The sequence below is a fragment of the Petromyzon marinus genome, chromosome 33 (genome assembly GCF_048934315.1).
Source record: "Petromyzon marinus isolate PM22_M1 ecotype Great Lakes invasive population chromosome 33, UKy_Petmar_22M1.pri1.0, whole genome shotgun sequence".
NCBI classification, from domain to species: Eukaryota; Metazoa; Chordata; class Hyperoartia; order Petromyzontiformes; family Petromyzontidae; genus Petromyzon; species Petromyzon marinus.
Genome location: NC_133699.1, coordinates 1,138,852 through 1,152,394, shown reverse-complemented (window position 1 = coordinate 1,152,394; position 13,543 = coordinate 1,138,852). Strand labels below are relative to the sequence as shown.

Sequence of the window (13,543 nt, the reverse complement as noted above, 5' to 3'; positions counted from 1 at the left end):
TTACGATTATTTGAACCGTTCCTGGACCTCACCTTGGTCAACTCAGTCTCAAATGAGTACCTGGTGTAAACATCGCGACACGGGAGACAAAGGCGGCCGGGCGTGGTGCAGGTTACCCACCCCCTCGTGTGCCGTACCGGCCTTGCCCGTTAAGGCCACACGGGAAATCCTTGTCTCCTTTGTGTTAACACACAGATGGTGTCCCTGCAGTCATCTCAGTCTATCAGAGGCGTGGGGGAAGAACCAGAATCTCAACACGAACATGTCGATTCCTTCGTTTATTTTACATTCATACAGGAAAGTGTTTAAAAGTAGTAACGTTTAATCCAACTTGCGATTGCATGCAACCTCCAACATGAATCTCGAACATTTATAAATATATTGCAAACATTAAATACATAAGAGTAAAAATTATAAATAATGACACCACCAGTTGATGTGAATGTAATAAATAAGTTAACTTTGTTTAGATCATGTCGTGATCAGAAACAATCCAGTTTTACTGAAAAAATGCAAACACGCAGGTGGCCCCATTGTGATGATCACGCACAATCGGTGCAAGGCGTGAGCAATAAATTCTATGATTCATGTAAAAAAATATTCCTGAAGTTTAAAATGAACAAGCTAGCGCAGCAGTAGCGATCTGTGTGTGCGTGTTGCAACGCGAGCGATTCACGCCTGCGTTCACATTATCCTCAACATCTCGTTAATAAAAAAAAATAACAACCCCACAACATGCCCCCACCGGCCCACAGAACCCCCGGATTCTCCGCGCGTCTTCCCCACACGTCCGCACCTCTTCTTAGCAGCACAGCATCAGCCTTAGAAGCTGTGAAATAAGCAAACAAAACATTCTCAGAAAGAGGCATTGCGTTAAAAATGTGTCTTACTCTAAAGTCGGCAAAGCACCGTGCCATGCGAGGCAGTGGCACTGGGCCCGGACGAACGCCGGTGAACAGAGCGGACACTCAGAATAAAGACGTCATTCGAGATCCCGAACATCACCGCACCTCCTGTCTTTGACACTCCTCCTCGAAGACACCGGTGGAGCCATCAACCGCATGAGGACATCAACAGGCCGATAAGTGCACATCCCCTTCGTGAATGAAAATTAAAGACAGTGGTGCGATTGTGGGTTTACCATAAAGTCAACCCATGGAGATAGATTGAGACTCATTGAGATGCATTAGAGACATGCCACTGGGTAGTGCGATTGTGGCCATGCGATCCAAACTATGGGTCACGTAGTGACATCGCTGTAGCCTGCACTCCTTCAAAGGAAGAATATCAGAAACACAAACTCTGCTGAAGCTCTCTCGTCGTGGCAAGCAGACCTGCCATTTACTAACTCCTGAACACTGCTGCATTCGCAAGAACAGAATAGCACTGGAATGTGATGACATCATCATCATCACCACCGTGGGACTAATCCTGCCACTTTCACAGGGCCCCTTTTGCCCACCGCTAAAAACACGCTCATTCAAGCTCCGTCAAGATTACCTGCGTGTTTCCAAGCTCAACAATTCCCATGAATTCACACCAGCTGCTCAGGAGGGTATCCCAAGCTTAGGGGTCTTAACATCTCATCGTTTCAGGACGGGCTTTGAGAACGGCGTCCCCAAGTCGTCACCATCCCTCGGGCTTGGGCGCTGCTCCCCCCCTCCGACTCACTCCGTGCACGCGAAGTGATCTCATCGCTGCACGTCCCTGGCAGGCCAGCCACTGGGGTGGAAGCGGGAGCGGTGGTGCAGTCGCGGTTAGCGCTACGCCGCGCTACAAACCCGGCCAGCCGAGTTCGATTCCTGCTCATGGCCAACACCGGTGACGATTATCTGAACCGGTCCTGCACCTCCCCTAGGTCGACTCAGCCTGAAATGAGTACTGTGCCTGGTGCGGTGTGTAAACAATCGCCGCTGGGGAGACAAAGGCGGCCGGGCGTGGGCCTGACCACCCAACCCCTCGTGTGCCGTGCCGGCCTTCTTCGGAGCTTTCAGTGCTTCTCGCTTACACCACTTGCCCCAACAGTGTTGGTAAGGCTACACGGGGGATCTTTGTCTTTGGGGATCGGCGGTGCGGGTGGGGGGGGGGGCGCCTGTATTGGCACCAAGCCAGCCCCTGGCAGGTCAAGGCAAGTGCCAGGGCCGCCTGTACGATAACCCCGGGGCAGCACGATGCTCCCTCACACCACGTCACCAGTTGAACGTTTCAGCCAAGTCACCGGCGAGCTGCACGAACACAACACTGCGATGCTGGAGCGCGGAGCTTTGCTCTCGAAAAAAATGACAGCCAATGGGGTTTTTTTTTCAGCCGTCCACGTTTACAAAGGTGGCACGGCAATGTTCTCGTGCTGTGCAGCAGCAGCAGCAGCACAAACGCCCGGGGGTGGGGGGTGGAGAGTGGCCCTGGCTGCGAATCTTTGGCAAGGAGTGCCCCGCTGTGCCGCCAGGGGTGTGATGTGAATAATGAAGCTTTTACGAACCGGCTTAGTGGCGAATGCAGTGGCTGCGAGGCTGCACGGCCGCTTTTGTTGGGCACAGGCACAGCCATTCCCCCACCCAGCCCATTTGCAGCCCCTCCCTCTGTGCCACGAGCACCGAAAGTCAAAGCCAAGTTGGCTGCAAGTCCTGAAATCTCTGCGTGGAAGGGCACCAGCTAAAGTTGGCGATGTATTATGCAATGGTGATACTGGTGATGTAATGAGGATGGTAAAAAGGTAAAGATGCAGCCTCGCAAATGCTTGTTTGTACCGCTGGGACGCCGCGGTGGCGAGATGTTAACTGCCTCGCCAGCTGTACAGGAGGTCGTGGGTTCGATTCCGACCCTGACGCCTGCTGCTGTATATTTGGAGTTTGCGTGTTCTCTCCGTGGTTGTGTGGATTTTCTCTGGGTCCTCCGGTTTTTCCATCCATAATCAGAAACATGCGTTTAGAGTATTTGGCTTCTATACATTTCCACGCGATAAGCCACTTCATTGAGCCATCATTTGTGGCCAGGTCGCTTCTGTAAAAGAGTTAAATAGCTCAGTGGCCCTTACTTGGTAAAAATAAAAAGTTTATAGTAAAAAAACAGGTGATACTCCACTAGAGGGAGCTCTAGACAGCCCCTCTAGAGAGTTTGGCCTACTCTTCCACCCTGGCCAGACGTTGTCGAAGAGGTGGGAATACCCACACTTTACCCCATCACAGTCAACCTGAACGGTTGACCGAGGTTTACTGCTGGGCGGGCAGCGGTGTGGTGGAGTTGCACCGCAGTGTCAGCCGCCGTGCCGGGAGATCGAACTGGCGACCCCTGCATTGCAAGACCAATGTGCTCAACCATCACACTGCAGCAGCATCCCCAGTAATGTTGACGCATCCCCCCCCCCCCCCCCCCCCCGATAACGATTCAGGAATTAACATCACGTGCGTTCTCTCATATCCTTCAGTGCTTGAGTAAATAAAGTGGTTTCCACCTCCAGCGAGCGTTGGATTATCTCATCTTCAGTGGTGGTGGTGGTGGTGGGGTATCTGTTTACTAAGGACGGTGGTCCTTAGTAAACAACGTCACGAAGCGGTCTTTAAAGAGCCGCACGCGGCTTCGGAGCCAAGCCCTGTAAACATCAAGAAGGCGCTACCGTTTTACAGACGCACGTAGTCTGCCGGCAGAGAGCAATGTCAGAGCCTTGGTACAAACGCCCCGATCTTCCTCTCGCTCCCCTCCATCCAAACCCCCTCTCTGTCTCTCAAGGGACTGGGTAAGCGTGGGTGAGCGTGGGGGCGTGGGTGAGCGTGCCTGCGCGTGGGGGAGTGGTGGTGTAGCGGTGAGCGCGCTGCGCTACGAAACCGGCGTCCAGAATTCAATTCCCACTCGCACCGGTGACGATTATCTGAACCGGTCCTGGGCTTCCCCGAGGTCGACTCGGACTCAAAAGAGTACCTGAATCAGTGTGTAAACATCGTCACTTGGGAGACAAAGGCGTGGGTATTATCCACCCACCCCCTCGTGTGCCGTGCCGGCCTTCATAGGTGCTCGCTAACAGCACTTGCCCTAACAGTCTGTTAAAGGCTATTTTAGGGATATTTGCCTTTGTGCACGTGCATAGCACTTGCGTATATATATTTAATTTATTTTGCACCATACATAGTCAACTGTGCTAATCACAGGTGCGGGTGAAGGACAACAAACTAAGCAACAAAAAGCAGTTTTTAAGAAATTAATTTTCAATCTGGATGATTTAAAAGTGCATAGCTCCAGTGGAAGGAAGAGCGTTCCAGACGGCCTCAGAAGTGCATCTGAAATCGCGCGATGCGGTGACCCCCCCTTGTTCGATGACCAGCAGCCAAAAACCGCTGCCGCTGCTGCTGCTGCGAGGACGATGAGCGGTGTCGCTAGGCGGCTGTCTCTACTCCTTGACGGGGCCTAGCGAGGCCTCGCGTGGCGGCGGTCTCTACCCCTTGATGGGCCTAGCGAGGCATCGCTAGGCGGCGGTCTCTACCCCTTGACGGGCCCAGCGAGGCGTCACGTGACAGCTGTCTCTACCCCTTGACGGGCCCAGCGAGGCCTCGTGTGGCGGCGGTCTCTACCCCTTGACGGGCCTAGCGAGGCCTCGTGTGGCGGCGGTCTCCACTCCTTGACGGGCCTAGCGAGGCCTCGTGTGGCGGTGGTCTCTAGTCCTTGACGGGCCCAGCGAGGCCTCGTGTGGCGGCGGTCTCCACTCCTTGACGGGCCCAGCGAGGCCTCGTGTGGCGGTGGTCTCTACCCCTTGACGGGCCCAGCGAGGCCTCGTGTGGCGGTGGTCTCTACCCCTTGACGGGCCCAGCGAGGCGTCGCGGTTCATTAGCGGCGGGCACAGCGCCGTCTCACCTCGGTCTCGGAGAGCAGCACGCCGTTCGCCGTCGCCTTGCCGCTTGAGTAAAAGGCGCCGAACGCATCTGCGGTGGGGAGAGTGAAGGTGCCGCGGGCAAAGCGTCGCGAGCGTCAGGTTCGGTTCGCCTGGCACGAGACCCGTTGAGCCGACTCGCTCTGTTGCGCGTGGAGAGCGTGTACAGGGGCTGTGTGGAGCGGTGTTACGACAGTAGCGAGCGTGTTGCATGGCAAATGTTTAGAGGCGTTGAACGTTACGAAATTTGGGAAATGTTATAAACACGCCGTGAGCAATTGCGGTGTGTGCCGTCGATGATGCTAAAATAAATATCCCCTTAGTGTACAATTTATTTATTTGTGCGATGTACATCGCTTTGAGTACCTTGCGTAAAGACGTTTCATGAAATGTAATTTATTAATCATTATTTAACATCCGGCATTCTAATTGACACTTGTGCAAGTCGTGTTCGTTGCTTTGCCACCACACATGTTTTATTTATTTATTGGTCCCAAGACCTTGTCTACCCTGCAGAGCACCCCAACAAGTCTGGGTTTATTTATTTTTCCCCATACGCTAAAAGCAGATGCAGCATTTATGTAGAGAGAAATGAGTGACCAGAAGTGTTCCTTTTGTCTACCGACAAATTGACTCTGATTGCCAGGGAACACATCTGGGCTACCGACAAAAGTGGGGGACGACGACAGTGAGTGAGCAGTGTGTGAACGGTGCGTAAGTGTCGAGTGGGCGGTGAGCGAGTAAGTGGTGAGTGAGCGGTGAGTTAGTGAGTGGTGAGTTAGTGAGCGGTGGGCGAGTGAGCGGTGAGTGAGTGTTGAGCGAGTGAGCGGTGAGCGAGTGAGCGGTGAGTTAGTGAGCAGCGAGTGAGTGTCGAACGAGTGAGCGGTGAGTGAGTGAGCGGTGAGTTGGTGAGCGGTGAGCGAGTGAGCGGTGAGTGAGTGAGCGGTGAGTTAGTGAGTGTCGAGTTAGTGAGTGTCGAGCGAGTGAGCGGTGAGTGAGTGTCGAGCGAGTGAGCGGTGAGCGAGTGAGCGGTGAGTGAGTGGGGTGAGGCTCACCTGAAGTAGCAGTCAGGGTGGACAGGCAGCACACGTACTCCTCGAAGCCAAGGCGGCCACGGGCGTCCGCGTAGCGCGCGGTGATGGCGCGCACGGACTCGGGCGATTGCGCACGACCTGCACTCCGCACCGTGCGCAACCGGGCAAATCGGGCGATGAATCGACTCCAAACAGGGCAGCTTAGCAACCAGGCAACACGGTAACTAAACAACCTGGCAAACGGTAACTGGTCAATCCAGGCAACATCTCAAGTGAACGACCAGGCAGAATGCTATTATATAAACCAGTCAACACGACAGCTAAATAACCAGGCAAGACGTCAATTAAAACAACCGTGCAACTACCTGTGACTAATAGAACTAGGCGAGTGAGACTGCGACCACATCGGTTGCTCACCAACGGCTTGGAGGGCCGAGCTCAGTTCCGTGGGGCTCAGCGAGCCGCGCACCTCCTGGGACGACTGCACAAAGATGTTCTGTGCGCAGGAGCAAAGAAAACGGCGGACAATTAAAAAAAAAAAAAACACCACATCTGCGAGCGAAGATTCACGGCTCTCCTTGAGGGACTGAAGAAGCTCCCAAGCAAAACGTCGGACATGGTGCTGAACAACATGCGGGACGTTCTGAAAACCCATCATAGAGGTCAAAACTAAACTAAAAACTGTACTCAACGAAACTTTTTATTTTATCAGGCAAGGCCCACTGAGCTATATAGTTCTTTTCAGAAGCGACCTGGCCACAAATGATAGCTCAACAAATTGGCTTATCATGTGGAAATTAAAGCAGCCAAATACTTTAAATGCGTGTTATCTAAATGTGGAGGGAAAAACCGAAGAACCTGGAGAAAAATCCACATGACCACAGGGAGAGACACATGCAACCTCTAAATATACAAGCGTCAGGGTCAAGATCTAACCCATAACCTCTTGTATACCAGGCGAGGGAGTAATTCACTCCAATACATCGCCTGACATCACCGTGATATAAAAAAAAATAAGTTACGTGGCAATAGAGTGAACTACTTTCACACTTTCACTTCGCCATGCAGCCTCCCTGCACCTCAGGCCTACTCTCCAAAGCAATCCAAGAGAAGCCAACGCTGGGCTACAGTGAAGTCTGCTGCTGTGGAGGAACGCTGCTACCCATCCCTATAGCAGGGATTGTAACTCTGTGCGTAGCACCTTTAAATCCAGCTTGGAAACCTACTGTTAATCATTGGCTTTCTACGACTTATCTTGATTTGGACGTTACATGTACTGCGAGTGCGATTATTATTATTATTGGCTTCTAGCGTAGTTTCTTCTTCACTGTATCAATATTCTGAGTGGAGTTTCCATTGTTGTTACTATTATTTAACTGTAATTTTATTGGATTTTATCTAAACTATTACATCCAGTGCTTTGAGATGTTTCGACATGAAAGGCGCTTTATAAAATCAAGATCGTCACAATCACCATGATAATGAACCGTATGCGTATCGGTCACCGATGCAGATCAGGCCGACGCGCATGCCATGGGGAGCACGGTGAATGACTTACGGTCCAGTCCTTCAACTTCGTCCAGAAGACGGTGAACTCCTGGAGACCAAGCTGGCCATTGTGCTGAACGGGGGAGGGTCATCGGGTCAAGGTGAAAATAATAAAAAATGAACCGATTCCGGCAGTGGTGATGCACACCTGCAGGGTTGTCAGATAATGTGGCGCCGACAGCTGTGTGTGTGTGTGTGGAACAACCGCCCTGCGGAGCAACGCGGCGCTGCCTGTAGGTGGCAGTGGAACAAGTAGGCTGTCTATCCATAATTTTCATTGTTTCACCCTTCCCGCGAGCGTGTCACAGAGCGTGCCACGCACGGAACCCGGAATTCTTAAAGCCTGCCCACGGCCGCCACCATCGCTACCGCCACCGTTAATATTGTTGCCATCACATCGCCAGCATTGTTATTATCTTGTAATCACCATCGTAGTAATCATCATCATTATCAGCTGTAATCATCGTCAATCAGCCAACACCAGTAAAGTGGGCGCCAACTGGTGAGGCTGCAAAGGAGTTGAATTCCGGCCGATGTTCGTTTGAGGAAGGGCACGCAATGGCACGCTGTGGCTGGTTTCATTTTTATAATTTGGAATTTGGGCTAGAACGGAAACACACAACGACCTTTTCTCGGCGAATGATTCCTGAGGCCACTCATAGTTTTTGTTCCAGACTGGACAGCACAAATGGGAAACAACAAAGAAAAATCGTACATACGCATGGATTGTGTAACTCTCTATAATGTGTGTTTGTCTTCTGAAGTATTTAATTTGCAGTATGGAAGCCGACAGGTAGCTGTCAGGGTAAAATGAATTTCCATATGTGTTTCTAGATTGTCCTTTCAGCTCCAAATTGTGTCTCCAAATTTTGGGCAATAACCCTTTTAATTTTTTTTATTTTTCGATTTAAAGCTTTCGTGACTGCAGAGATTCATCTTCTTGGTTCTTTCGGTACAAATGTTTCCAATTGTCAACAGGGCGAGTCCTGAACAGCAACACAAAAGTTTAGTTCATATTTGGATCATCTTAACAAGAGCTACTGTGACCCCACATTGCAGAAGACAGAGACAGGGCTAACGCGTAAAGAGGATACGCCCTTGAGTCCCACAATGCGACGACTGCCCTCCAGGCTGAAGGATGCCGTTCCCAGCTCCACTCCTACGGTGATGAGAAAATTAACGGATTAATAACCAGGCGAAAAGAACTCCTTTAAAAACACACAGCCAGCCCTCTCGAGCCATGAAACTGGTGGAGCAGCGGGGCAGTGGTTAGCACACCGCTCTATAAACCAGGCCAGGGCTGACATCATGTGAACCGATCCAGAGTAATGACCCGCACTGAGAAGTGTGGTAAAGTATTGTCAATCAACCTCCAATGGGTTGATTGACAACGGGCTCTAAATGATTTTGTATATAAGAATTGTAAACATGACAGAAAATGAATACCCAATGGGGAGATGACGGTGATGATGAGGACACTGAGATATTGAAGGTAATGTAATAGTATTTATAATAAGTTGTATTCGATGATAATGATGGTGATTATGAAACTGATAGTGATGACAATAATAGTGATGATTGTAATGGTGATGATGATGAAAATAATGGTTATAGTAATGATCATTATTATACGGATGGGAATGATGATAATAATAATGATGATGCCTATATTTACTTACGGGTAGAAACTAGCTTGGTCAGTAGATTCTGCAGGACGAAGGGATCCAGTATTCCTTTCTGCGTGGACACAAAATTAAAAGCGGAGAGATTCAGTAAGCTGACCCTCACCTGTCTGCATGCCTCATGGCAAGATGGCTCACCGTTGTAACCTAATGAGACCAGGGACTGAGGCTTTAAGTTACTTTCCACAACAAATAGACAAAGAGCACCATATGGTGGCCACCTCTGAGGTTGGAAATAACCACGAGGTCTCATGTGAAGAAGGATATCTCAGTGCCAGAAGAGGGGAGAGATACGTTGATCATTACAAGTGGTGTTTTTATTAGTATTATTATTACAGCTGGTAAAATACAGGTTGTGACTGTACATTTGTTTCTGTTTGGTAAACACAGGTGGTACGTGCATGTGTGCGTGTTTGTGGAGGAGGCTCGTGAAGGACGCTGCTACTGCGAGGTTGGAGGCGGTCGCCCTCCAACAACAACGGGGGGCAGAGGAGCGACGCTCACAATGAGTGGAGCGCCGGGCGGCGAAAAGACAACAAGTCGGCAGAAGAGGGCACAGGTGGCGCATCTGCCAGTCGTCTCAGTCAGTCAACCCATGGCACCTGGGTCTGTCCCGTGACTTTTGCCTGCGAGCCTTTGACGCGTCACGTGGCCTCGGAGTGCACCTGGCCTGGCACAGGCGCCGTGGTGACGCCACTGCCACTTCGTGGCGAACGGTGGCTGCTGCTGCCACTGTTGTTGTTGTTGTTGTTCGTGTCCATGCGTGACTCACGTTAGGGGCCGTGTACTTCTGGAAGATGTCTCGGCACCACCTCCGCGTGCCGTCCTCCATTGGCTCCGGCGCCTTGGGGACAGAGCGTGGCTGCGTGACCGGAGGGAGCAACAGTGCCACCGGTTACATTCCACCGAAAAATACTTGGCGAGAAACGAGTCGATGCGAACCCGGTGTGATCATTTTCGGAGCAGAAAGCATTTCTCGAGGGCATTAATTCAACCCGTGGCATGACTGCTAACATCATTTGTATGCAATCCGTGAAAATCCACGAGCCTTTTTTCTAATGTCTGGATCAATACGGACTTTGCGTATAACGTGGTGGAAAAACAGTGGTATAACATTTCTTGTAAATCATTTTTGTAGTACAAAAATGTTCAAGTCAATTTGTATACGTTGCAGTGACACACGTGTATGCATGTAGAACTTCCTTCGCACTGTTCATAGCCAACCATGCTAATCACATGGCCACGTTAATAGAAAAGAGGCATGTAAAATACTTAAACAAACACCCTTTATAGATCAACTTAAAAATAATAATAACAATCGTAATGATACTAAAAATCACTGCCTTCAAAAGAAAAGCCTTCAGCAGAATTCTTAAAATTTCTACGCAATCAGCATGCAACGAACAAGGTAGTCCTGGAAAGAAGATAAGTGGAAGCAAAGCTACCCAGCCTGATCAAGTACAGGAAATCACAATATCTCATCAGCAGTCACGCCTCAAGGGGCAATGACCCCGAGCACCCACGAGGCCACGGGACTGGCGAGAATATAAAAAATCGTGAGATTCTTACCTGGACAGTGGCGTTGCTTTCTCTTCCCATTTCCCTAAATTAAGAAACAAATAAACAACACAAGAGAGTGGAAATTAATATTTAACTTTTGTAATCAGAAAGTAATCGAGTTTAATGTTCAGTGCACAGTTGAGCAAAAGCGAAGTGATTTAAATAAGATTAACTGCAATTTAAACTGAATCTACATTATATTCTTGGCTCTTTCGGGAAATACACGTAGAAGGGAAACAATAAAATAATAAAAATATTGTTTTATATTTTTATATAAAACAATATGAAATCCCTGCAGTCACGAAAGCTTTAAAACAAAATTTTAATCTACATTAATTACAATAATACAAAGTGTTTGACTTTATACCAAGATAAAATATAACAAGTAGTGATATTGACACATTAATATGAAGGATTTACCGGCCTTCACAGATGCTCGCTAACAGCACTTGCCCCAACAGTCTGTTCAAGGCTATACGGTGGATCGCCTGGTATACAGAAGGTCGTGGGTTAGATCCCAATCTTGATGCCTGTACATGTGGAGTTTGCATGTTCTCCCCGTGGTCACGTGGATTTTTCTCTGGGTCCTCCGGTTTTTCCCTTCACATTTAGAAACTTGCGTTTAAAGTATTTGGCTGCGATACATTTCCACATGATAAGCCGCTTCGTTGAGCTATCATTTGTGGCCAGGTCACTTCAGAAAAAGAGCTATACAGCTCAGTGAGCCTTACCTGGTAAATAAATTTAAAAAAATGCTTTAATGTATAGTCGAACAATCTTTGTTTGCCTCGACGTACTCGGAGTGCAGGCCGTCGCGCTGAGCAAAGATGCGGAGGATGAACTCGGCCTCGTCATTCGGCTGGAACGTGCACGGCACGACGACGTAGTCGCCGTACGGCAGGTGGAAGCGACCCCCGACCTCGCGCAGGTTGCTCCACGTTGCCGTGCCCCCCACGGAGCTCGCTGCCGTCAGGGCCTCCTGCGGCAGCCAGGAGGAGTCCCGCAACTGGAACGCGAGGGGCGCCGGCAGACAGAAAGAGGCGAACGTCAAGCGAGGCCCGCGCGACGCTGTCAAGCCTACGTGCAAGGTTGTAGCGGCTTTGGTGAACCGTCAAACAAAGATGATCACCGCACGGCTAGCCATCGAATAATGATGGTCGCCGCATTGTGCACTTTCAAATACGCTCCTGCTCCCGTCTGGCAGCATGCTCTTCCTTCCGGTATAAGGATGCCGTTGGAGCTATGCACTTATTAAGCATCTGGATTGAACACTCATTTCTTTCAAACTGCTTTTTGTGTTTGGTTTGCCATCCTTCCCCCGCACCTGCGAATAGCACGGTTTGCTATGTGCGGTGCGAAAGAAGAAGTTCAACGTAACACACAATGATTTGATATTTGCATTGTCTATGTGCTGTTCGTCTATTGGCGTTCTTTGGTCTGAAACCAGATACGGCCATAAAGGAGGCCAATCAGTTGCATACATTATTATCAAAGCATTAGTGTGCTTGCACGTTTTACCACGAGTATGGGTGATTAATGCAGACTTGATGCCCTGAAATAGGTGTTGTCTATTTGGTGTTTGAACATCTTAACACCTCCTGTGTTAGTGCCAGAAAGGGTAAAGCCTGTTTTTTTTCCCCATCAAGGTCACTCTGTAGCGTGACCTCGTTTATAGAGGAGGGGGGGTACCAAAGACCAACACCAAAGGGGGGAGCGAGGGAGGGGCATGACCCAGTCAATGCTGCCCCTTCAGAGTTGCGGCCACCCGTGGTCGCATCTGCTGTGGCAGCTGGGCTTAAAAATATAACGAGGACGCTTTTAAGGAGCATTGACGCCGCAAGCAAAGCAAAGGAAAGCGAAGCCACGGGCAAAATGAATTGAAGTATTGAAGTGGGAGGGGCTGGTTCCCGCGACGCGCCGCTCTATCGAGAGGGCCACAGCGCACAGCGTCGTTGCACGTCGTCCACACGATTGTGCAAGGGACGAAAAGTGACCCTTTTGTGCAAGTACGCGAGAAGGGTGTACTCACGTTTTTTGGAATCTGCAGAAACAAACGGTAGATAAAGATGCACGTTAGCAGACTTATTCAATTAAAATAAACATTCAGTACCTTTATATTCAAACGAGCGTGCGGCAGCGTATATCTTCACCTGTAGCACTGGCTCAGTGGTGGAAATTCCACATTGGCAAGGGGTTGGGTTTATCACTTCCTACAAAGTGGTACTTGACCCTCGAGAGCTTTCAGAGCCAAGTCCGTCGACAGGCGCTCGAGGTGTGAATATCTCGAGGGATATTTTGCGAGGCCGTGGTGTGGCCACCAGGGGGCAGTGCAGCACAAAGCCCAACGTTGTGGGCGCCAGAGAGGTCCAAAACTAAACAATTTGTGTTTAACAGGGGAGGCCCACTGAGCTGTGTAGCTCTTATTCAGAAGCGACCTGGCCACAATTGATAGCCCAATGAAGTGGCTTATCATGTGGAAATTTATAGCAGCCAAATACTCTAAACGCGTGATGCTGATTCTAAATTTGGAGGGATAAACCGGAGGACCTGGAGAAAAAAATCCACGCGGCCACGGGGAAAGCATGAAAACTCCAAATATACAGCAGGCGTGAGGGTCGAACCCACAAGCTCCTGTATACCAGGTGAGGTAGTCAACATCTCGCCAGCACGGTGCTATACCTGGTGGATGAGGAAGCCGATGGAGAGGAGCGGTTGGCGGTTGCGCTGCATGTCACGTGGTTTTTGTAGCAGTGTCAGGAGCACCTCCCCGCCTTCCCGAGCCAGGATCCGCACGCGGTACTGCGGGTTCGTGCGGTACGTGTCTGCGGGCACCGCGACGTTAATTGCACGTTAAATTAATT

At 50.0% G+C, this 13,543-nt stretch overlaps 1 protein-coding gene across 2 annotated transcripts in view; it reads right to left on the bottom strand.

Moving 5' to 3' along the window:
* Positions 1–265: 265 nt before the first annotated feature.
* Positions 266–13,543, bottom strand: part of LOC116948275 (calpain-1 catalytic subunit-like) — a 30,730-nt gene continuing 17,452 nt past the window's right edge. The window contains exons 10-21 of one of the 2 annotated variants that reach the window (XM_032964785.2): positions 13,362–13,504; positions 12,712–12,723; positions 11,480–11,688; positions 10,692–10,725; positions 9,895–9,984; positions 9,120–9,177; positions 8,535–8,599; positions 7,451–7,513; positions 6,310–6,388; positions 5,914–6,030; positions 4,843–4,910; positions 266–829 (exon numbers count right to left, since the gene is read on the bottom strand). In XM_032964785.2, coding sequence (XP_032820676.1) covers positions 803–829; positions 4,843–4,910; positions 5,914–6,030; positions 6,310–6,388; positions 7,451–7,513; positions 8,535–8,599; positions 9,120–9,177; positions 9,895–9,984; positions 10,692–10,725; positions 11,480–11,688; positions 12,712–12,723; positions 13,362–13,504 — 965 coding nt within the window. In that variant the 3' untranslated portion in view covers positions 266–802. The remainder of the gene's footprint in view (positions 830–4,842; positions 4,911–5,913; positions 6,031–6,309; positions 6,389–7,450; positions 7,514–8,534; positions 8,600–9,119; positions 9,178–9,894; positions 9,985–10,691; positions 10,726–11,479; positions 11,689–12,711; positions 12,724–13,361; positions 13,505–13,543) is intronic. The other variant, XM_032964786.2, reaches the window with a different exon arrangement.